Genomic DNA, 25,480 nt, shown 5'->3' with positions numbered 1-25,480 from the left:
CAGCCTTTCGAGTTGCTATTGTCAACTTGATCCCATATAGTTCTTAAAAGAGTATAATGCTCAAGGCAGGCCTTTTTTACTACTTAAAACAATTTTTCAGTTTTAAGAAGGTTTCAGGGGATAATTTTGGTTCCAGGTTCAAAGATTATCTCAGGGCAGTAGTTTCAGGGGTTCATCCACCCTCTGTGGCTCCAGAAAGCCTAGAGTCCATGAGAATTTGAAATTGTGTTCTACATTTTCCCCATTTTCATCAGGATTCTTCTATGGAGTCTTTGGTCAAAATGTTCAGTAGTGATAGCTGGGCACCATCCAGTTCTTCTGGTCTCATGGCAAAGGAGGCAGTTGTTCACGGAGGCAACTAGCCAGACATTCCTTGTCTTCCTGCTATTCCTGACTCTTCTCTTCCTCTGTTGTTCCAGGTGAATAGACCCTGATCCTTGTGCCTTGGATGGGCACTTGCAAGCGTTTAAGACCCTAGGTACTATGCAACGAACAAAGAGGTAGAACAGAAGCACTGAACACATTATTAGGCCAGTTAATGGAAATGTCCCATGAACCCATAACCCTAAACCTGCAAACCAAGGAACCAAATCCCGTGAGGTATTTGGTTGTGCGTACGCAGCCTCAGTAGCTACTTTTTTTTTGGGTCGTCGTCGTTAATACATCTATCACACAATTTTTGCCAGTTCAACTTTTTACAGGTGTACAATTTACTGACAGCACTTGCAGTAATCAGCTGTGTGACCCTACCCTTAATCATTGCAATTTTTCCATCACTGATAACCCTGTTTTTGCCCTTCCCTCCTGCCACTAATAATCTTTGATCTCTGTCATCTAGCTATAACAGAAATGCCACAAGTGGTTGGCTTTAACAAACAGAAATTTATTCTCTCACAGTCTAGGAGGCTAAAAGTCCAAATTCAGGGTGTCAGCTCCAGGGGAAGGCTTTCTCTCTGTTGGCTCTGGGGGAAGGTCCTTGTCATAAATCATCCCCAGTCAAGGAGCCTCTCAGCATAAGTACCCTAGGTCCAAAAGATGCCCTGTTCTCCTGGCTCTTGTTTGTTGGTGGTATGAGGTTTCCATGTCTCTCTGCTCCCTTTTTTATATCTCAAAAGACATTGACTTAAAATGCAACCTAATTTTGTAGATTGAGTCCTGCCTCATTAATATAAATGAGGATATTCCTACCTCTTGAACATCGTAAAGGTAGGATTTACAACACATAGGAAAATTACATCAGATGACAAAATGGTGGACAGTCACACAATACTGGCAGTCATGGCCTAGCCAGGTTATCAGATATTTTGAGGAGACGCAATTCAATCCATGACAGTCTCTATACATTTACCTTTTTTTGTCTTTTTTACGTAAGTGAGGTCATATATTTATCCCTTTGTAATTGGCTTATTTCATTCAGCATAATATCTTTAAGCTCCATCCATACTATAGCATGTATGAAGACTTCATTTCTCCTACTGGCTGAACAGTATTCCGTTGTATGTATGTACCACATTTTGTTTATCCGTTCATCTGTTGATAGGCATCTAGGTTGTTTCCACCTCTGGGCTATTATGGATAGTGCTGCAGTGAACATTGGTTTGCAAGTCTCTTTTTGAGTTCTGCTTTCACGTCTTTAGGATAAATATCTAGGAGTGGAATTTCTGGATCATATGGTAGTTCTGGAAACACTGGTGGCATAGTGGTTAAGTGCTATGGCTGCAAACCAAAAGGTCGGCAGTTTGAATTCACCAGGCATTCTTTGGAAACTCTGTGGGGCAGTTCTACTCTGTCCTAAAGGGTCACTATGAGTTGGAATAGGCTGGATGGCAACGGGTTTGGTTTTTTTTTTTTTAATGGTAGTTCTGTTTTTAGTTTTTGAGGAACTGCCACACTGTTTTGCCACGGCAGCATTACCATTTTGCATTCCTACCGTCAATGGATAAGGGTTCTGATTTCCCCACATCCTTGCCGACATTTGTTATTTTCTGGGTTTTTTTTTTTTTTTTTTAATTTTAGCCATCCTAGTAGGAGTGTAATGGTATCTCATTGTGGTTTTGATTTGCATCTCTCTGATGGCTAATGACACTGAGCATATATTCATGTGTTTGGTGGCCGTTTGGATGTCCTCTTTGGTGAAATGTCTATTTAAGTCCTTTACCCATTTTACGAGTGGGCTATTTATCTTTCTGTTGTTGTGGAAGTTTTATATATATTTTGGCTATTAGTTTCTTGTCAGATGAATGGTTTCTGAAGCTATTCTCCTAGTCAGTAGCTTGTCTTTTCACTTTTTTTGTTAAGGTCTTTTGGTGAGCACAAGTTTTTAATTTTTATGATGTCTCATTTATTTATTTTGTCTTTTGCTCTTTGCGCTTTTATTATTATTTAGACAGTCCATTGTTGAAAGCTAGGTGTGAGAGCATTGCCCCTGCTTGTTCTTCTAAGAATTTTATGGTTTTGGTTTACATATTTAGGTCCTTAATCTGTTTTGAACTTGGTTTTGTGTATGGTGTGAGACAAGGATCCTGTTTCATTTTTCTGCACGTGGAAATTCCCGGCACCATTTATTGAAGAGACTCTTCTCTCCCCCATCAAATGGACTTACCAGCTGCCCACAGATGTGTGGTTTATTTCTGGGCTGTCAATTCTGCTCCATTGGTCTGTGTGTCTGTTGTTCTACCAGTACCAGGCTGTTTTGAGTACTGTAGCTGTATAGTATATTTTAAAATCAGGAAGTGTGAGACCTTACACTTTGTCCATCTCTTTCAGCTGTTCAATATAAAGTTGAGGATTGGTTTTTCTATTTCTGTAGAGAAAGCTGTTGGAATTTTGATTAGAATTGCGTTGAATCTATAGATTGCTTTGCGTAGTATTAACATCTTAACAATATTAAGTCTTCCAATTCATGAACATTGAACACCTTTCTATTTAAGAAAAAAATTAATCTTTAATCTCTTTCATTAGAGTTTTATAGTATTCATTGTATAAGTACTTCACGTCCTTGGTTAGATTTATTCCTAGGTATTTTATTCTCTTAGATGCTATTGTAAATGAAATTGTTTCCCTGATTTCCCTTTCACATTTCTTATTGCTAATGTGTAGAAACCCAGCTGATTTTTGTTGTTGACTTCATACCCTGCAACTTTGCTAAATTCCTGTGGACTCTTTGGAATTTTCTATACATAGTATCATGTCGTCCACAAATAGAGATAATTTTACTTCTTTTCCTTCTTTTTACTTTTACTTCTTCTTCTTGTGTTACTGCTCTGACTAGGACTTTTAATACAATATTGAATAGAAATGATAAGAGTGGGCACCCTTGTCTTGTTCCCAATTTCAAGGGTAAAGTTCCATCTTTGTCCATGAAGCATAATGTTGGCTGTTGGCTTTTCACGTATAGCCTGAATTGTATTGAGGAATTTCCCTTCTATTCCAGCCTTCTTTAGGGTTTTCATGAAGAAACGATGTTGGATTTTATCAAATACTTTTTCTGCACCCATAAAGGTTAAAAAATTTTTTTTTTTTTTTTTTAATAATGGTGATCATGTGGTTGTTTTCTTTTGTTCTTTTGATATGGTATATTACTTTGATTTTCTAATGTTGAACCATCCGGATCTTGTTTTTTTTTTTTTTAAGCTCTTGGGAATGAAACCTCATAAGTTAATTAAATCAGTGAAGATGATTTTAGTTGTAAGGAACAGCAACAACTCTAGCTATCCTAAACAAAAGGAAGATGTATTGGGAAGTTAGGAAGAGTTATAGAACTGACTTGAGGCTGGGGTATCAAGCTTGGAAAATAGGTGGAAACTAAGGCAGCTCCAAAGTGCCAAGAAGCAAGAAGCAGAATAATTGTCTTTAGTTAGGAACACTCTGGGTAGGACAGTGCCCCTGCACATGAATCTGACCACCCCTCTCTGGGCAGCACTCAGCAGTCAGGAGCATCTAATAGACAGAGCCTCTGTCATGTGTCTGTCCCCTGGCTGCTGGGGACACAGGGAAGGGTGGGAATCTGAGATTTTCCTGTTCATGTATACAGCTTAGCATTGCATCCCATTAAGGCTACAACAATGGAACACTAGCCTACATAGAATGGGGAATGGCAGTTGCCCATTACACCCATCGTTTGACATGTGGATATTTGGCTTTCAAGACCTTATTATGCACAAGACTATAGTTAGCTTTTGTAGCAAGACCTCTCCTAGGTCAGAGACTTGAATCGGGAGTCAAGAGATGATAGTGGGAGGGAAGACAGTGTACCCTCTGAGCTCCACGGTCACACAATGGAAGAAGTTTGAGGATGTTCTCGCCTTTCACCTCTGTCTACACTCGTCACACTGCTTTTTTGTAACGTTTTATTTTTCAGCATTATCTTTGACAGTAATAAGAAAGAGGAACAGAGAAAATAAGGAATGAAGAACATATTTATGTTTACAGTGAGCATTTTCATTTTGTGTTGGAATGTATATTGAGAGGAAAGGAGATTATCAGACATATCAAATCATTCCTCCTCTCCTCTGCCTCCCAGAAAAAGTCCTCTGAGTCCCTAGAAGGCTGGCATACTATTGTAACTAAATGCTTAATGTCTGTTTTAGCTAACATATTAGTGCTAACCACTTGGCGTTGAGTTGATTTTGACTGATGGTGACCCCATATGTGTCAGATTAGAACTGTGCTCCGTAGGGTTTTCAGTGGCTGATGCTTCAGAAGTAGATCGCCAGGCCTTTCTTCCGAGGCACCTCTGGGTGGATTTGCACTCCAGCCTTTCAGTTAGCAACCAAGTATATTAACTATTTGAACCATCAAGGGAATCCATATTAGTATTAGAGTAGTCACACTTACAGTATGATGTGGATAAAAAATAAAATAGGTTATCTTTAATGCACATATGCATTTTTAATATATATGGGGCATTTTAGGTAACTCACGCACAATATATTTATTCCTACTTTATAGAATTTTAAATGGAAAGCAGTGTAATAAAAGGAAATTGAGAATCAGGAAGCTTGTAGATATCAGTTTTATCACTCTGTTTTTCTTCAGGCAGATCATTTAAACAATTCCTGAGTTCTCTCTGGGTCTGTCTTCATCTGTATGTTGATTAATTTATGTCTGTGGTCTGTTTGCTTAAAAATTCTGTGACTCAGTTATTACTTTGTTTTCATCCAGCAGCCCACAGAATCCCTTGAGAGCTCAGTGAGTAAAATCAATCAGCTAGCCAATAAATATTTATTGAGTGCCTACTAAGTGTTTGGCTCTTCTTAAACCAGTAGGGAATATGATCTAGTTGGGAAGACAAGATATGTACACAGAGAAAGATGATAATATACAGCAGTAAAAGAAAAGTGCTAAACAAGTTGTGCAGCCAAAGGCATAAAGAGATGCAAGACATGATTGGTAATTAAGAAGTAGACCGACTATAAAGAGTAGTGATGAGTTCTTGAAACATATTATAACATGTATGAATCTGGAGGATATTGTGCTGAGTGAAATAAGTCCATCACAAAAGGACAAATATTACATGGTCTCGTTTATATAAAAAGTCAAGAATAGGCATATACCCAGAAAGCAATGTTCTTTGATGGTTACCAGGAATGGGAGGAAAAACCCGTTGTCATCAAGTCAATTCTGACTCGTAGAGACACCCTATAGGACAGAGTAGAACTGCCCCATAGAGTTTCCAAGGAGTGCCTGGTGAATTCAAACTGCCGACCTTTTGGTTAGCAGCTGTAGCACCTAACCACTATGCCACCAGGGTTTCCTACATAGGTAGAGATGTATGCATATATGTGTATAGGAAGGCATATGTGAGGATATGGGTGTGTGTGTATAGGTGTATCTGTAGGCAAATGTAATATGCATATGTGTGTGCTGTATATGTATTGGAAACCCTGGTGGCATAGTAGGTAAGAGCTACGGCTGTTAACCAAAAGGGTGACAGTTCGAATCCACCAGGTACTCCTTGAAAACTCCGTGGAGCAGTTCTACTCTGTCCCATAGGGTCGCTGTGAGTCGGAATCGACTTGACGGCAGTGGGTGGTATATATATTAATATATATAATAAAGCACATGAGGGCACAGTTGTAGATACTTCCTAGACGTAACCAGATACCTCACGGGTTTGGTTTTACTGGGTTTGAAGGCTTAGGACAATAGTCTTGGGGGACAGCTGGGGGAGGAAGGTATATCGGGGCTAGATTGTGGAATAGTCTACTACCCGGTAATTTGTGGCACTTTTTAGTTGAAAGAAAACCAGATTTGGAATCAGAAAACCTGGTGGATCTTGGCTCTGCCGCTTACTAACAGTATTACTTGTGGCAAGTCTGAAATTGTTTATTTCAGAAGACATATATTCTAACCACCTCTGTATTGCTAGGATTAAGTTCATGTCCTGTAGTAGATACCCAGTCTATTAAATCTGAAGTTATCCTTTGAGAGAAGAGGGGAAACATAGCTCTTCCATCAGATGTTTACAGTTTAAAAAAAATTTAGGGGTAGACAAAATGATTGGCGAGTTCCTTTTCATCTTGGAAACACCAGGTCTCACCCCCAGCCTCTATATAGCCTTTCTTGTTGGCTACGGCTCTGCCACTTATGACCTTTGTAGTCTTTCTGTGCCTCAGATTTCTCATCTGCAAAATAGGGATAACAGTTCCTGCCTTATCAGGATTTTGTGAAGATTGTTGTTGTTGTCATTAAGCGCCATTGAGTCAGTTCTGACTGCCCAGTCCTGCGCCATTCTCATAATTGTTGTGTTTGAGCCCATTGTTGCAGCCACTGTGTCAGTCCATTTTGTTGAGGGTCTTCCTCTCTTTCTCTGACCCACTACTTTACCAAGCATGGTGAACTTCATCCACCTCATTATGGTCAACTTTACTTTGATGGGAAACCCTGGTGGTGTAGTGGTTAAGCGCTACAGCTACTAACCAAAGGGTTGGCAGTTTGGATCTGCCAGGTGTTCCCTGGAAACTCTATGGGGCAGTTCTACTCCATCCTGTAGGGTCGCTATGAGTCGGAATCGACTCAACGGCACTGGGTTTGGGGTTTTTTTTTTTTTTTGGTTTGCTTTAATGAGGCAGCTCTTCCTCAGTCATATTTTGAGTGCTTTCCAACCTGAGGGGCTCATCTTCCGCCACTATATTAGACAGTGGTCTGTTATTCATAAGTTTCCCACTGGCCAATTTGTTTAGAAGTAGATTGCTAGGCCCTTCTTCCAAGTCCCTTCTAATTTGAAAGCTCCACTGAAACCTGTCCACCATGAGTGACCCTGCTGGTATTTGAAATACCAGTAGCGTAGCTTCCAGCATCACAGCAGCACGTAAGCCACCACAGTATGACCAACTGACAGACAAGTGGTGGTTGTGAAGATTAGATGGTTAATAAATATAAAGCATTTAAAATGTTACTCAATAAATATTAGTCTTCCTCCTCTGCCCCCTCTTTTCCCTTCCTTTGCCACTTCCTTTACCCCTTTTTCCCCTTACCCTCACTTTCCCACTCAATTGTTCTCCCCCTTCTCCTTCTCCCCCCAGCCCCCATTATCAGGTAGTAAGTTAACGTTTGCCTCCATATTGTAAAATTTCAGACAAGTGGCCCATGATCTTGGTGGGTTTGTGAATGAGGGTTAAAGCTAGGCCTGCACTTTAAGATGATTAAACTGACAGTGTTTGGGATTGGTTGGTGTTGCAAAGAGACCAGGAAGGGGAGGTTGTGGTCCAGGTGAGAGGTGGTGGAAGCCTCACTTGGGGTAGAGAGAAAGAATAGAAAAGAAAACAATCATGGGAGAAACACTGCAGATTTGAGTTAGAAGGTTTTGACAGTGAATTTTATATGAGAGTTGAAACATTTTCAAAGACAAGAGAGATGTCAGGCCTAGGTGACTGGTAGTATGATAGCCCTACAGTTAGGATTACTGGGAGAAAAGCATAATCTAGGGAAGCGAGTTTTGTTTGAGATGCCGAGGTTTGCGTGATGGTCAGTCGTAGAAACTCACATGTCCTGCAGGTAGTCGTCAATGTGAATGCAGGGTGTGTTTAGCCATGAGTGGACCAGTTTGGCTGGGTTGCAGGTGCATATTTGTTAGTTTAATTTCTTCAAACTAGATCTCATATTTAATTGGTTACCGTCATTGGTTATGAAGGATCTGTTTGTTTCCTAAAAAGCAAATAGATCCTTCTCCCAAGGAGCACTGGTAGCATAGTGGCCAAAGCACTTGGCTGCTAACAAAAAGGCTGGTAGTTCAGACCCACCAGCTGCTTACGAGAGAAAGATGTGGCAGTCTGCTCCTGTAAAGATTTATAGCCTTGGAAACCCTAGGGGTTAGTTTTCCTTTTCCTATAGGGTTGCTAAGAGTCAGAATCAACCAGATGACAGTGAGGTTGGTTTTTTGTTTTGTTTTGATATGTCTTCTGGGAAAGAAGTTGGTTTGTCTTATAGAGAGAGTGTCACTTCACAGACACAGTCCACATCTATCATATAGTACATGGGAGATTCAGATAAGTCCATGCAGTTTCCTCCTATGAAAGTTTTTTTTTTTTTCTGCCTTCACTATTTTACACCTGTCTCATTTTGAGGGTTTGGGCTTTGGGAAGATATTATATATTTGAAGTCTACATTGTTTTATTGCTACTTATATTTAATACGCCTCTCATCCTTCAGCCAGGGTTCATCACTGTCCTAACAACCCCAAATATTTTGCTGACTTGGTAGTGCAGTGTTACTCAGAGAGGAGCTGGCCTAATGGAGCATATTGCCACAGTTCTACCTGTCTTATAAAGCCATAACCATGCTATTCCTGAAATAATGAAACTAGCAAAGAAGAGGTGGCAGTAAGATCACGGTACTGAAGAAACCCTGGGGGCAGAATAAAATTGTCTGTTTAGTAAGCATAGCTATTTGCTAGAACTACTTGATATTATGCACACACCCCCCCCCCATATCACTTTGATGCATATTTTCAATGCTATACTCTCCACTAGCCAGATTTATGAAGTGGCTAAGTGTTTGATTCTACCACTTCCAAGTATATTTGCGTCTTATTTTCCTCTACCTTCTAAGTTGTCCTCTCGGGAGATCCAGTGTAGGTATGCCCATGTGTAGGGTGCAAGTAGAAATAAGGTAATGGGCATGACATGGTTCAGAGTCGCCTTGGAGTCTGGAATTGGCTATTCTTAGGAGATTGAATATGAAGTAACATCTTTCCATCACCACTCCTAAAACCCCGGCCCCTAGATGTCTTTGGTTTTCTTTCTCTTCTTCTGAAACTAAAGGGCGCGCTGCTGAGGCTCTGTGGGACCAGTGTGCAGGAGGAGGCCTGTTGTTAGTAATGAACTTGGGATCGGTATGTGTTGTAGGGAGGCAGGGATCTCTCTGTCTCCAAAACAGTGATATTTTCTCAGAATGATTTTTTTCTCTTTTCTTTGTCTGTCTCCTCTTTGCCATCTCCTTTCCCCCTTTTCCGTCTTTCAGGTATATCTACCCATCTTGTTTATGTGTCTCTAGGTTCTTAAAATTGAACTAAGTCCATCTCAATCTTTATTATTTTTCTTTCCACTTCCTCTTGACATGAGGAAGAATGATTAGGATTCATTAAAGCACAAAGAGAATACTAGGAGTCATTGTTCCCAATTCTTGATTTTTCAGATCTCAGCTGTCATCTCTAGAAAATGCCCTTGCTGGCAGAATAGTTGTGTTTACAATCACAGACTTGTACATATTCTGAATGCTCGTTAAAGAGGAGCTAAAACTTACTGCAGAGTCTTGTTTGGGAGAGCGCTTTATAACTTGATTTGTTTCTAGGCTATTCAGATCAGCCCCATTCCACACTTGCCCATCTGGGAGTCTGGCTGGATGCTTTTCTGTGGGTCATGCTAGGCCGTGTGTTGCCATGACCACCGCTGGGTTGGTGGGTTGTCAGAGGTAGTTACCCTGGCCTCTCAGAGCCTGGAGCAGGGATGTGCTGCCCTAAAACACCAAGTACCTTCATACAGCCTTTGATTTGATGAGCCTTGATTTTCCCCTCCTTCACCCCAGTTGCTAAGGCTGGCTGGGCACATAGAAGCATTTGAATCTTCCTCTTTGTGTTCTGTCTGTATAGTGAATGCTGGGAATGGCTCTAGCCACTGTTCAGATCCTTTGGTGGCCCCCCTGGTGACAGAGCTTGTTGATTAGAAAAAGGAGACGTTCAGTGTAAAAAGATTTTTAAAAAATCAATTTGAGTCATTTCTAGAATTGCATAGATTCAACGCAAAGCGAAAAAAGAAGGCGAGACAGCGGGAGAGAGATATGGTAAATCTATAAAGGATGTTGTGGCCCTCTGATGTTTCCATTATTTATGCCTCCAGAGCTGCATTTCATGTCTACAGAGGCTGCTTAGTTATGTGGGAAATGCCTCCTGTATGCATTTGAAGGGGGAAATCAGTGTTCCAGATTCACAAGAATTCAACTAGTGGTAATTGTTGGCGGGGGCGGGGGGGAGACTGGGTGGGGCAGGTAGAGGGTGGTCACTCGTGGTCATGTTAGTGTTTGGAAACTACTTACTGTTTTGTAGGACTTCTTCCTCGTTTGAGGCCTGACTGAAAAACAGTAACTGAATAAAAGGTATTTGTTCATTGCCCTTTATCTCTAAATCTCTTCCATCTACAATTTCTCTCTTGCCCTTTACAGGTTTGTTTTTTGTTTTTGTTTTTTTTATCAGCCTATAAAAGCCAAGACTATCTCAAACCTGAAATTGCCAGGTACCTGCCTGTGAGCTTCACTTTGGACATGTATGTTATCAGGAAGGACCAGTCCCTGGAGAAGGACATCATGCTTAGTAGAGGGTCAGCAAAAAAAGAGGAGGACCCTCAGTGAGGTGGATTGACACAGCAGCTGCAACAATGGGTTCAAGCATAACAACTGTGAGGATAGTGCAGGACCAGGCAGTGTTTCTTTCTGTTGTACATAGGGTCGCCATGAGTCAGAACCAACTTAATGGCATCAACATCAAGAACAGTGTAAACTTCTAGAGAAGATTGAAGGGAGCCTGGCTTTGGGGCCTGTTAGCCACTGAGCATTTCTCCTCACTTGCTTGCTATCTTTCCGTCTGGGTAGACCACATTCTCTGAAAAAGATCATTTTCTAATCCTCTGAGCTTTCTATCCTCTTAGCAAATCCTGTGGTGACCTTTCCCTCCTTATTTGTCTCTAACCTAGTTGCAAAGAAAAACATCAGTACCCTGTAGCTCCCCTCGTGGTTCAGTCCACAGTAGAACACCCCCTGTATAGCTGGCCAGAAGTGAGATCAGCCATCTGGTATCTTAGCAATCAGTACTGAAACCTTGGCAGCTGGGGGTCTCCATCCAGCCCTTGTGAGGATGCCTGTCCTTGGAGTGAAGGTGCAGCAAATGTCGCAAGGGAGCGAGGGCAGTTTTCCAGCATAAGACGTTAGAGCCCTGGAGGGTCAAGGATGACAGAGGCCCAGGCTGCGTGTTTCTTGTTTCCTCACAGATAATGGTCATAGGTTGCCTTTTGTGCTTAGTGTATGGAATTTGATCTTGAGGTTATTATAAGGAAGGTGCATGAGGAGTGAGTGTGTGCTGTGTGTCTATGTGTATGCATGTACACGTGTGACATACAGGCCTCTACTATTGATGCTATGACTATTATGAATGGAGCCATTAATTATCTTTCAGCCCTTTAAACATTGACTAAAATATATTGCAGAGGCATTTCTTATGGGTTTACTTTATACTGAATTTGTACCCACGTGTGTGTTTGCCTTAAGGAAAAAATTCTGCTTTGGTAGTCCCCGTGGACACCTCGGCGATGATAAAATGTAGATGGTTTTTAAGTGGAAAACGTTAAGCTCAAACAGCAAGATAAAAGAGATCAATGAGCCAGAGCCACTGACAGCTGTTATCCTTTTTCAGATAGAGAATGAGGATGTGTGTGTAACAGTATTATTCTCTATGCCCCCTCTTTTAATGTCTTTTTTCATCTAACCCAAGTTCTATTTTATGAAGTAGCTCTATTGATAGGCATGAAATCATGGAAGTCACTGAGTGTATAAGTGATTGAGTAGAGAGAGCGTGTGTGTATGGGGAGGGTATTGTTTTTATTGTCATTGTTGAAATGTTTGTTACCTTTGCTGTGAGTAGAAGTGGACAGACAAGTGCATAACCTATAGTCTGGTCTCTCATGAAGAGAGGCTAGATCATCCTGGAGAAGCTCTCTACCTCTTCATAGTTTGGCTCTATGGAAAATAGTGGTGGTTGATGTTTGGGGGACAAGTGAAAACTATTCAGTCTTCAAGCTGTTAGAACAGAGCAAAGTGGGCATCGATCCAGAGGGCTTAGCCTGGTGTGGTATATCAGATCCCAGACCTGCTGAGAAGAGCATCCACGTGGGACGGTGGCTCAGTGACAGGGTGTTGGAACCTGACCATCCACTCAGGAGGGTGAGGCAGCAGCCATGCACTATTGGTTACACACAGAGTGATTGGTCATGTAAGTGAAAGTATTAAGGACAGGGGGAGCCAGGTTTTTCTCTGCCAGAGAAGGAAGTTACATAAATGGAAAGGAAGAAAACTAGAATGAACCTTGTAGTGTTGGGTTGGAATTGTAGGTATCTGTGTGAGCTCATGGTATGTTAGTTCATGTTCTCTAAGAAGCAGATGTCAAGATAGGATTAGACATGCAAGAGATTAATTGGGAAAAATTCTTCCAAGGAAAATGGGAAGGGAGCTGGAGGAGGCTGGAGATCCCTGAGGCTGCTATGCCGGTCTAACCCTGTGGAGAAGGGAGAACGGGAAGGAAGACTGGATAGGAAAATTTTAAACAGTGTGGTAGTTCTAAGGAAGTTGCTGCAAAGCTGATAAGGAGTCCTTGAGCCAGAGTTACCCATCAGAGGAGTCCCTTGTCTCCCAGCAACAGGCCTACCGTAGCATCTCTGCTGCACTCAACGTGGGAATCGTAGCCTGGCCCAAGACAGCATTGATGGATTTCAGAGCACAACCTCTGGGCCTATCAGTCAGTTATGCTTCCTGCAGCCACAGATCGGAGAGGCACATTTTCATTGGCTGCCACACATGGTTTGTGTTAGTTACAGCTGGATATAAAAATAAATGTAAATGTGTGAATGCATATGTGTCTATGTGTGTATACCGTATGTAATATATTACATGCATGTGTTTTCTACCCCTGTCTACTGAGAAGGCTAGGTAGCAGCAGCACCCTAATAGCAATGAGCATACTTAGCAGCCAGATCTTGGCTTCTAAATATCATTTTAGTCTAAAAGGAGCCAGGGCTCCTAGGTGAATAACTAATTCCCCAGAGCTGTGGAAGACAGTCCAAGATAAGCCTGAAACATCTTGTGCCAGAAAGTAAGGAAGTGCTCACAGAATGATGGGGATATGTCCAAAGGACACAGGAGCCAACTTGACGGAGCTCCCACTGGCAAAATTGGGAATGATTTGAGCATCCACATAAATAAGGATAGTGGATTATAACGCTTTGAATAAAATGAGAATCGGTGAGTTCATACTGATATAAATAAATACATGAATGACTTGGGAATTTGATGAGGGATGAACGTTCATATTTCAAAGTGTCTCCTCACAAAATACCTATTCATTACAAAGAGGAAAAGAGTAACTTTACAGTGGAGAAGGGTGGATGTCACCCAGTGGAGAAGCCCGACCACCACCCTAATCGAGTGATCGAAGTAAACGTCATCATCATTAAATTATGCCTCATTTTATAGGAGGCAAAAGGAACAAGGCAGCATCACTATGTGCTATTCCTGCCAAAGATTCCTAATTTGAATCTCGTCTCTAAGAAACACCAGACAAACCAAAACTGAGAGACAGTCTACAAAATAACTGGCCTTTGCTCTTCAAACATGCCGAGGCCATGATAGTCAAAGAAAGCTTGAAGAACTATTCCAGACTAAAGAGACATAGCAGCTAAATGGAGTGCCTGATTCTGACCCTGGCCTTATTGGGACAGCTGACAAAATATGAGTAGGATTTGTTCTGCTCTGACTCAGTGACCTTCTGTATTACAGAACAAAGTGTTGCCCAGTCCTGCACCATCCTCATATTGTTGGTATGTTTGAGCCCATTGTTGAGGCTACTGTATCAATCCATCTCATAGAGGGTTTCCCTTTTCACTGACACTCTGCTTTCGCAACCGTGATATCCTTTTCTATCAACTGGTCTTTCCTGATGACATATGCAAAGTAAGCAAGACAAAAATCTCAGTTTTTGAATTAGATGGTAGCAATGCGTTCATGTTAATATCCTGGTTCTGATGGCTGTTGTTTGATTATATAGGAGAATATCCTGGTAGGACATGTACACTAAAGTATTTGGAATTGACTACAACAATTACAACAAACTGACTACTTACTCTCAAGTGATTCAAGAGGGGGGATGTTCTTTGTACAGTATGTGCAACTTCTCTGTAAGTTTAGATTGTTTCAAAATTAAACACAGACACACACACACACACACAGTAATCTGAGCAATTTTAGAAAATGCCTTTATCTAACCGTCTTAGTTATTTTAGGTGTCTAGTGCTGCTATAACAGAAATACCGTAAGTGGATGAGTTTAACAGAGATTTATTCTCTCCCACGCAGTCTAAGAGGCCAGAAGTCTGAATTTAGTGTGCCAGCTCCAGGGGAAGGCTTTCTCTCTCTGTCATCTTTGGGGGAAAGTCCTTGTCATCAATCTTCCCCTAGTCTAGGAACTTCTCAGTGCGGGGATCCCAGGTCCAAAGAACATGCACACTCCTGGCTCTTCTTGCTTAGTGGTAATGAGGTACCTTTCCTCTCTGCGTGCCTCTCTCTTTTATATCTCAAAAAGAGATTGACTCAAGATATAACCTAATGCTGTAGATTGCTTCCTGCCTCATTAACATAACTGCCTCTCATCCTGCCTCGTTAACATCATAGAAGTTAGGATTTACAACACATAGGAAAATCACATCAGATGACAAAATGGTAGATAACCACACAATACTGGGAATCATGGCCTAACTAAGTTGACACATATTTTGGGGGACACAATTCAATCCGTGACACTAACTTATCAATATATTGCTTGTACTTCCAATCTTGGGGTGAATAGGGTGTCCAGAAAGGCCCACAAAAATGTGATCAGACAGTTACAGCCTAATGAAATTGAAGTCTGCTCCTATTCCTTACATCTATTCTTACTTCCTTGTATGGAGAACACCTTTTATCCATGTTGGCCGAATATAGAGCCCCATGATTTCAATAGTATCTTATAATGAGGAAGTATGAGCTTATTTGGAGCCCTGGTGGCACAGTGGTCGAGAGCTAACCAAAAAAATCCACCAGCCGCTCCTTGCAAACCCTATGGGCCGGTTCTACTCTGTCCTATAGGGTCACTGTGAGCCAGAATCTACTCAGTGGCAGTGAGTTTGGTGTTTTGTTTTGTTTTTTAATGAGCTTATTACAACCTGCTCTCTGTGGAAAGGAGTTGGGACTGGGAGGTGGCAACCTCTCGTGGATCTTTAGAAAATGCCTATATGTGAGACCTATGTCTCTTGTTTCTGTCAGGAACACTTGATGATGCCTTAATGGAAACGGTCTCTTCTGATAGAACCCTAAATTTCTCTTTGAGTTTGGAGAAGCTGTTTCATTCCCAGCACAAATTCTATTCATGTTTCTAGCTGATACAGAGAGAGATGACTTCCTGTTGAGACTTCCAATTCTGTTAGGTCCCTTTTTATATGCTGATTGTGAATTATCCATTCGTGCCAGACATGTATAATTGGAGTAGACTTACTGATACACTCAAGAAAGCAGAACTCACAAATTTGTTTAAAGCAACATAATGCCATGGCACACAATTTAATGCTGTCTACTGAGCAACTGATCAGCACACCAGTGTCAGGTTCTGAGCATTCTTTGACCAAGGGGAAAGATCGCCTGTGCAGCCATGTGCAGCCAAGCACATGGATCTAGGCTAATTCCATTCTCTCTCCCTTTCATTCTCCTTTTAAACTCAAGCCTTGGTTAATGGGAAGGAGAAAGACAAAAGCTTGTAAACCATGCAGAAGATTTTTGACCTTAATTCTGTGCTGGGCAAGCTTGGCTAATATATGCTTAAGATAATAAATGACATTCCAACACTGTATTCCCAAACACTTAGGTGTTTTTTTGATGCTGCAAAGTGTCTCAAAATTTTCAGGACATATTAAAAGAATGTACTGTAATCTTGACAATTTTTTAAATGAGCTAAACGTTTCAATAAATGTCTTTTTTTTTTTTTTAATGAAGTGTCTTTTTTGTGCCTAGAACTGTGCTAGGCACTGGGGTGGAGAGCAAAAGGAACATGGCCCTTGTGCTCTCAGAGCTCATAACTTATCAGGGAAGGTAGGCCGTGAATCAGTCGCTACATTATAGTGTAAGGACTTGTCATGGGGGCACGCAACAAGAGGAAAACACATGTGATTTTCATGTGCCTGGGACTTAGTAATGTCCAATAAATGACGGCCATTATTATTTCATGTATTTTTACTAGCCTTACTGCTGAGCACCAGCACCATAACTGTTCTTCTAGGGGGACCTATAATTAGGGATAGCACAGCAAACAGAATGATGTTCAGACTCCAAGCTTTAGAGGGATGAGAAAGGAAGGTAGTGGGTGGAGGTGGAGTGAGTTGGGAACCTCAGACCTTAGGAACTCCGTGATGGCAGGCCTCAGCCAGTTCGTAGACATTTGCTGATAGGCTAAAGAGGGAAAGAACGAAGAATGCCATGGGAAGGACTGGGCCCTTGGCCAGTAGATACTTACTAAAGTCTGTGAATTGATTTGAGTAGCATTAACAGGAGTGAATCATTGAGGCATTTGTGCTGTTCGCTTGGTATTCTCTGGCTTTTCATTTAGAAGCTTTTTGTGTGCATTTTCTATACCTGCTCTGCCATTCCAGCTTTCTCCCATGTATTAACTATCAAATGTCAATGTTCAGTAATTCAAAATGCAATAGCAAATATGTCTTTGTTCGTTTGGCATTTCAAATCACCGAGACATCTTAACCACTCCCCAGTCTTCTCTCTAGCTCCTTGGTGGATGGAGCCTCTCACCTTCCCTGTTACAGCCCCTTGGTGATACCCGTTGTTAAATCCTCCCCATGCATCAGTATATACATCTGCTGCTTTGTGGCTGTTGCCTTCTCTGTGCTGGCAAACCCAACTCTGTGATAATGACAGTGTTTGCCAGCACGCTTCTGCGGTGACTCAGGAGACAGGATGGCCAGCAAAGCAGCCTCTTTGTGGGAGTGGATTTTGAGAAGTGCTAATTCTGTGGTGGTTTGGAGATATTAATATCATGCTGGCAGCAGATAAACAGGCAGCAGAGGGGCATATAATGAGAAGGGAATCAACCACAGCGTCTTTTCCTCCTTTCCCTACCTGCACATACTTTTTCCTTCTTCTTAAAAAAAAAAACTACATCCTCCTGCGTTTTGTTAACTAGAACCCTAAAGTGGCTTACACATGCACATAGACTGGTTAGTTCAGCTCCCAGCATCTCCGAAGTACTAGTCTCAAAGGATCACTAGTGTGTTAAGAGTTAAGCACATTTTCCAGCAACACTAAATCATAGCATATGGTACAGTAGCCTATTGCTTACTGTTCCCCCTCCCTGAAGGGCAGCTAACCAGATGGTTTGAGTGGGGCCTTTGGTGTAATTATGACAGACACAAAGAAAGACATAACCACCACTCTTCCCCTATCATATCATGCCTCTTGTTTTCTAGTATTTGCTACAGTTAAATTTTGAAAATTTATATTTGCATTTTGCTTCATATTATAGGTCCTTTTCCAAGTTCAGAGAGAACCATGCAAATATGTTTCATTAGCCATTTCCAATGCACTGTCTAGTTTGGTAGGTGTGGTGCCTCTCACTTTCCCAAGTGGGAGCATTTTCTTATTGCAGTGTTGAAAGAAGACTCAGCATGTTTGAGGATTGCTTTAAGCAGGAATCCAATCTGAGATTTTTCTGTAGTCTTTTTGCTCTAAAACTGGTCCTCTCTCTCAGAGTCAATGCTTTTATTTACTTGTCCCCCACCTGGCTCACATCTTTCATAGAGAACTACCTTTCCATCAGAATTGTGTGTTGTCGTCCCCCCCACCCCCCAATATCATCCGTTTATTCAGGGCTCTTACCTTCTCCATGCCCCTTCTGAGTAGGAGACTCACTGTCAGGAGTTCTGATGGGAAGAGAAGCGCTTTGAGGGTTATGTTAAACCAATGTTTTCACATTGCCAAACCAGAACAAGGCATTTTCTCGTCATAGTATAGGCTAGAAAGGAGATTTTGAGAAATTTAGGTCATGCTTCTATGTGTTTAGTTTTTATCTGTGTGCCTTGATATTTTAGAGCAGACTTTTCTTGAGGGTAGTGGTTTGTTTATAACATTCTGTAAATAGCCTGGCCTAATGTGGGCTTTTTACAGATTTTCTGCTAGGTTTTATGTATAGATTGATATAGCATCTGACTGTACTAACAAGAAAAATGCTGAGCCAGGGAACTTGGTTATTCACCCTTTTATTCGGATTTCTAGCTTAGCAACTCATTGGTCTTGAAATCCTTGTCTCCGCCTCCCTCTGCCAGAACACGTAAAGACCTCCAGGTGCTAACTGTTATGATTTCTGTTGACTGAGCCCCATATGCATCTCTGGTGCTCACTGACCTATCTTTTCTGTTGCAGAAACATCGCAGAGGCTCTTGTCAGCAAAGGTCTAGCCACAGTGATCAGATACCGGCAGGATGACGACCAGAGATCCTCACACTATGATGAGCTGCTTGCTGCTGAGGCCAGGTGAGACGAGTCACTACTTCAGGGAACACACGGGGACCCATACCCCACTTGGTTCTTTCCCCCTAGCCTGCCTATCCCTGAATAGCGTGTGGGAAAATAATCCATCCAGGAAGCTTGTACCCTTTTGTTATTCCAGCTTTCCCCCAGGAATAGATGAGGAGGCACACCTTTGAACTTGCTCTCCAGCCTTGATTAAGTACACTTGGGCCTCCATTTTTTAAAATTTGTAAAATAGGTTTATGTTATCTTTCTATGTCAGTGTTATGAATTGTAGATGGGAGGCCTTCTTTCTCACCATCACTATCGTCATCCCAGGAACTCACAGGGAAGCCTGCTGCTGTATGCCGCACCCTTACCTCCGCTTCTTACCTCCAGAAGCCGCTGTTGTCCAGCCCCTCCCATTTGCTACCTCTTGACCTTTTGTTGTGTACAAAGGAAATGAAAACATTTATTAGGAAATGAGTTTGGTTTTGCACTTCTGGCAGCTGGCAGGAGAGCATTTGAGAAGCCCTGTGACATTTTACTTTTGTCCTTCATCCCTGTGGCAGGCTGCCCTAAGGACATGCATACTGCTCAGCAGTATTATTTGCCATTGACATTCCTCATGGCTCTTACTCGGGGAAACTTCTGTCACTGGGCCACACTGGAGTTGAGTGATTCCCAGACTTCCTGGGAAACAGAGCCAGAGCCGAGCTGTTGTTGCTGAACTGACTTGCATAGCCCAGCATACCACTTGGGCCCAACCAAAATACATCCTCATAGTGGTGGGTTGGGTAGTGGTTGCAGGGCTTGCCTCACTCAATGGATCGTCTGTGGCCCAGGCCCATTGAGTTCTAGACGTTTAGTAATTACTGGGTTATGCTCTCCAGTTAGAGGAGGAATAAGCTTGGGCACATGTTATCTAAACTTGGCTTTAGACTCTGTCATTGAGATCACTTCTCTTGCTCTTTGGCCCAGAACATTGCCCTGATATATGACATTTACCTCTAACACCATGTCACATCCTGAGGGATAGAGCATCTGTAGAATGTCACACAGAATGTCAGCTGAGAAATCAGCCTGTCAGGCTGCTGTGGCTTTTTGTACTCTTTCTCGTGTGCTTTTCCCAATAGGCTCTGTCCGGCATCTGATCCTTGAGCACAGAGAGTTCGGGGAAAATACTGTCACGGGCTGCTCTAGGCTCATTAATGGCCAGTAAAACAGTGATGTGATATATAGTTTGTAATTGGTGGTTCTCATCATCGCTCCTCACTTCCTCATTCCTCTCTTCCGGACAGGGAGGCCAGCCTATATTATCACTAAGCCAGGTGGGCAGGAAGAACCCATAGTGGGGAATGGTGTTTCCCATCTTGTACTGTTTGATCATCCGGCAGCTCTAGGAAATGGACACAATTATTAAACTCTACTTTAGGTGAGATTCAGGGAGTTGGGTGCATGGTGGGCATGTTCAGGCTGAGCTGATGGTAGCTTGAAGGGTGGGTTACGCATTCACAGGATGCAGGAGCCCTCAGCAGTACAGTGGGATATGTACTCATATTTTCCGCCCTGAGTTCCCTCTGCCGCAGGTGAGTATTTAATTCTGACAGGCGGGTAAGCATGGAAGTAATTTGCAAAACTGCTCTGGAAAGTGAGACCAGAATATGCTTTTTTATTACGCTGTTAGAAATAGCTGTGTTGTGCTATAATGTGTAATAAGTATGCATAGATACTGGAATTTTTTAAGTTTTAGTTTTTAAGAAGAAAACAGCCTCTTTTGTCTAGTGCTCATTTTGAACAGGAGGAATGTCAAAAGATGCTTGCCTGCTAACGCAGTGAGCTGCCTTGAGATAATTGTGTTTAGCCATTGCTTTCAGGCTGATGGTGGAAGAATTGGCTGCAGGGTCATTGCCCAGTTGCAGGTTGAATAAAGGAAGGGAAATGAACCACTTCCCCGAGCCTGGGAGGTACCGCCATAGGCTGCACAGACCGCACAACGGATTGGGAGGAACTGCCAACGTGAAGTGTCAGTGGGTTTTCCTGGGGAGCAGTATTGTCTGCGAGCCCCAGGATGGTGGCCTCGTGCCATCTTCTAGAAGCTAAACCCAGAGCCGTGAAGCAAGAGCCAGAAAGACGCAGAATACCTGCCAGATAGGAATGGTGGTCTCATAGTCATCAAAAAATATTACTAGTGCAGAATCCATTTTGGAGAATGATGAAGTTGGCCTCTTTTCAAGATCACTTTTTTTCTGACCCCGTTTCATTTGGTTTGCCTTTAGTTTGAAGCTCGCTTCCCTCATGGCCAACTCCCCCTGCTTCCTCAGCCTTCTACTGACTTTTGTCACCATTACAGCATGTCAGAGCTCCTTTTACATGCTGCTTCTGCCCCCTCCTCTGCCTATCTCTTGGATATTATCTGAGTTTGGGGTTGTTTTCCCCTAGATAAATTAGCTGTGTTTTTTCCGGTTGAACTCTGGTAATTTTATGCCACTATCGATGCGGCTCCTCCACCTCCCAGCTACGTGTCCTCTGCAGATCTCATTAGTGAGCTGTTTACTCCTTTCCTGGGCCCTGAATAGAGTCCCTAAACAAGAGTGGCTTTGGTGTTGACCCCAAGCCTCTCACTGCCTGGGCTGTCACTTAACTGTCTTTTGTTTATCATCCTCCAGCTACTTTTTAATCTTCAGTGTTTGTGTACTGAACCAAGCCAATTTGAATTAATTTCCCAAGTAAAATTTCTTGAGTTGCTGTATCTAATGCTTTAGCAAAGGCCAAATTAATACCATCTGCTGTGTTCATATCAGTCATTCCTCCAACTCGTTAGGCAAATAACAGGTGGGTGAAGGTAACGTTGCAAGGCCATTCTCCTTAGGCCCTCCCCACCAGGGTATCGATTCCACCAGATGTCTTTGTCCTTGCCCCTTGGGTGTACCTGATTTTCTGTGTGGCTATCACTGGTGCTACCTGCAGTGGTGCACAGGGCTCCTCCATTGACTTTGCTTTCCAGAGCACTGCTTGGCCATTAATCCTTTTAGAGAAACATCGTAAGCTTTGGGGAAAGGGCAGCCTGTTAACTTGTCTGACTTCTCAGGTCAGTGCAACTGCCTGCCCAGGAGCTGATGAGCTTTCTCAGGGTTCTGCAGGCTCTGCTTCTTCTGCGAAGGGGTATCATCTGCCAACCTTTCTCAGATGCCTCCGATGGGAGCTCGGGGGGGATGCGGTGGGCACTGATTGAGAGACCAGGTGAGACAGAAAAGGGGAGAAGAATACCAGTTTGCAGTGGGCCCATTGCTTTCAGGCATATCTGCCTGCCTGCTGGAAGCGAGCTTGGACCCTTCAGCAGCTCTGTGCAGTTTGCTCACCATTCAAGGTGCCTTCACCCCAACGCCCATCTGCTTTTGGGCAGCCCTTATTATGCCTCCAGTGCAGGGCACATCTAGAGCAGGCCACATCTCTTTTATTTGAAGAATAAATATACCCCAAATTCCCAAAAGGTGGCCTTCCTTTCTAGTTCAGTTGTCTGTCATCAGCTGCTTCCTCCCTCATCACCTTGTGTCCTGGCGAGATAAGGTTTTGGCATTTTTGCACATGCTCTCAGGCCTCGCTTCTCTCGGGCGCTCAGTTGAAAAGCCCTTGATTTTGTCCCAGGGTTTTGAGAGCTCCAGTATGTGTCCCCTGTATTTTTAGTGAAAAGGGCTGAGGTGCAACTGACCCACACTCAGGGGCAGATTAACCAGTGAACAAGGCAGCACGGGCTTAATCGTGTTTACTTACTAATCTGCGGTAAACAATTTTCACATGTAGTGAAAAACAAAACGGGTGAAATTGTGCACTACAAATTAGTAAGTAAGCACAAGTGAGCCCACATATATGCTACTTATTGGGTTACCTGTCCCTGCCTACACGTATTGGAGGCACTCCTGAGTTGGTCCCCCTTTCATCATATGGACTCCTGAGATAGTGTGCCACATCATTTCTTTACCATCCTTATCGTTCATTCCCTTGTTTGCTTTCTAACGTTTCCAATTCTCACTTCACCCTAATATTTCTCCATTAGTTAGCCTGCCACATTGCTAGCTTTGGTGAGTGTACTAAACTTAAGGTGAGGAATATCTCACATCCTTCTGAGGTGTTTCCAAGATACTGAGTCATTATTGGACCGTTCTTATTTTTTAAGATTTTTATAAAATCTTCCATATTTGTCATAATATACCCAACTTAATTTTGAAAAGAAACAATGTGAATCCTTCAGCCTGCCAGGTGTCTTCCGAGGGGGCTTTTGTTGTGCATATTGTAGACACTGAAGACTAGTGAGTGATGGTTGTGTGTTGTGTTTGCCTTGGGTGCGGAAACATGGGCCATATCATCTGTGTGCCTTCTGAAGCGACCAATAAAACCAAAACCAAACTCATTGCCATCAAGTCGATTCCAACTCATAGCAACCCTAGGCTTATCTAAAACGGTAATATTTTAAGAATTCCTAGAAACTGTTAGAATCTGTGGCTTATTGCTGGAAAACATATTCACGGTGGTGTTAGTTCAGAAATTGGAGCGTTATTCCTTTAAGGCACCTTCTAATTCTAAGATTTTGTGATTTCAATGTAGGGATGTATATATTCAGGAAAGAAATTGACGCCCCAGCTTGACTGTGGGAAAGCAATTGTATCGAACAGTCTAGTGTCTGAGCAGATTTAAATGAATTTAGATTCATTCTGGACATACATAATGAGGTTAGGGTTATCTCGGGAGAAGAGAAAAGGGCAGGCTCTCTCTTATCTCTTTATATGTATTCTATTTCTTGCTCAGCACACTGCAGATTCAGAAAACTGTGGTATTGTCCTCTGTCTTGGGGAGGCAAGCATGAACCTGCCCATATCTGAGCTCTGCCTTGGCACCCTCTCCTCCCAGTTCCCTTAAGGACTCTTTTTTCTGACAGAGCAAGCCTTTCAACATCCCCTTTCTTTAAAGAAAAAACCCAAACTAGTGCTCCTGTCTGGATGACTCCTACATCTCAAATCTCCATACCTCATAAGCACCAGTGCTCGATGAAAATCCTATCAAATAGCTCTGGCTTTTTTTTTTCCCCCAGCGTGGTTGACAGCACCTTCCTGTTGTAAGTGTGTCTCTGCTGGAACCTCTCGGCAACCTGTACTGGCACCTCCATCACAGACTTTGATAAAAAGGCTCTAAACTTGTTGGTGACTCTTTCTATCCTATTAGGGGCCCATATCAGTAGTCGCTGTTAAAAGGGAAACAGTTTTTTTGTTTTCTTTTCTTGTATGTTTTTTTTAACATACACCAATTCAACAATTTCTACATGTACAGTACAGTGACATTGATTACATTCTTCAAATTGTGCAGCCATTCTCACCCTCCTCTCCAGTTTTTTCCTCCCTTGTTGATATACATTCACTTCTTCCAAGCTTCCTGTCTAACCTTTCAAGTTGCTGTTATCAATTCAATCCCATATAAAAAGTTCTCTAAAAAAGTACAGTGTGCCTGGCAGACATTCTTTACTAGTTAAGTTAGACTGTTGTTTGGTTTAAAGAAGGCTTCAGGGGTTTAGACTATCTCAGGGCAGTAGCTTCAGGGGTTCATCTAGCCTTAACAGCTCCAGAAAGTCTAGATTCCATGAGAGTTGAAATTCTGTTCTTCCTTTTTTCCCCTTTTGATCAGGACTCTTTTATAGAATCTCTGGTCAAAATATTTAGCCGGACACCATCCAATTCTTCTGGTCTCCTGGCAAAGGAGCCAGTTGTTCATGGAGGCAATCAGCTATGCATTCCATTTAAGAAACAGTTTTAATAAAGAATCTCTCTGGATGGTGCAGTTACTGGGGGCCATGGTGGGTTTACCAACTTCCATGCACTTAGAGCAGTGACAATTATATTCTGCAGCTCCACTCAAGCTCATTCAGTATCACCGGCAAAGAAGTGCTGTCGGTCTTCCATTCTTTATTTAGTGAGAGCAGCTCCACTTTTTTCCTGGTTTATAGAGGGATTTTTCCGTAAAATTTCAATAGAAAAAGAAAAAAACAAAACAAAACAGACTTAGGCTTTTAAGTAAAAACAAACACTTTTTAATAGGATTCTTCCTATCTGTGTTTTTCAATTTTGTTGGCGTTTATAATACTGATTATAAATGAAATGTGCGGAGTTACTTGCTAGCACTTTCTAAGTGAAAACGTACGACTTCAGGGCTTTTAAAGTGGAAGGGGTCAGCACCACTGGTTCTTAACACCATTCAGGTTTGTTGACTGTCTTGATAAAGCAGCAAATTTCATTTCCATGTCAGTCCAGTGAGAAGATTGGTGTTGAATTTGAGGGTGTGTACCTTGAAATTTTAAACCTGATATATCCTGTTATATTCTTCTTGTTGTTGGGTGCCACTGAGTTGATCCCGACTTACAGTGACCCATGTGACAAAATAAAACTGTCCCCATAGGGTTTCCTAGACTGTAATCTTTATGGCAGAAAGTCACCAGATCTTTCTCCTGTGGACACACTGGGTGGGTTCAAACTGCCAGCCTTGACATTAGCAGCTGGTCGCTTAACTGTTGTGCCACCAGGGCTCCTCAGATATATCCTACAACAGGGTAAAGATTACGTGGGTTAACCAGTGCTCCAGGAAAACAAATCATTCCTCTGAGTATCAAGAACAGTTGTTCAAGCCTGGTTTGC

At 42.3% G+C, this 25,480-nt stretch overlaps 1 protein-coding gene across 1 annotated transcript in view; it reads left to right on the top strand.

Annotated features, from left to right (window-relative positions):
• Positions 1 to 25,480, top strand: part of SND1 (staphylococcal nuclease and tudor domain containing 1) — a 487,657-nt gene that overhangs the window by 258,202 nt on the left and 203,975 nt on the right. The window contains exon 13 of the mRNA XM_003407249.4: positions 18,714 to 18,824. Coding sequence (XP_003407297.2) covers positions 18,714 to 18,824 — 111 coding nt within the window. The remainder of the gene's footprint in view (positions 1 to 18,713; positions 18,825 to 25,480) is intronic.

This window comes from Loxodonta africana, chromosome 8, assembly GCF_030014295.1.
Source record: "Loxodonta africana isolate mLoxAfr1 chromosome 8, mLoxAfr1.hap2, whole genome shotgun sequence".
NCBI lineage: Eukaryota > Metazoa > Chordata > Mammalia > Proboscidea > Elephantidae > Loxodonta > Loxodonta africana.
The sequence above is the reverse complement of the archived record's forward strand: the minus strand, read 5'-3'. Positions and strand labels throughout refer to the sequence as shown.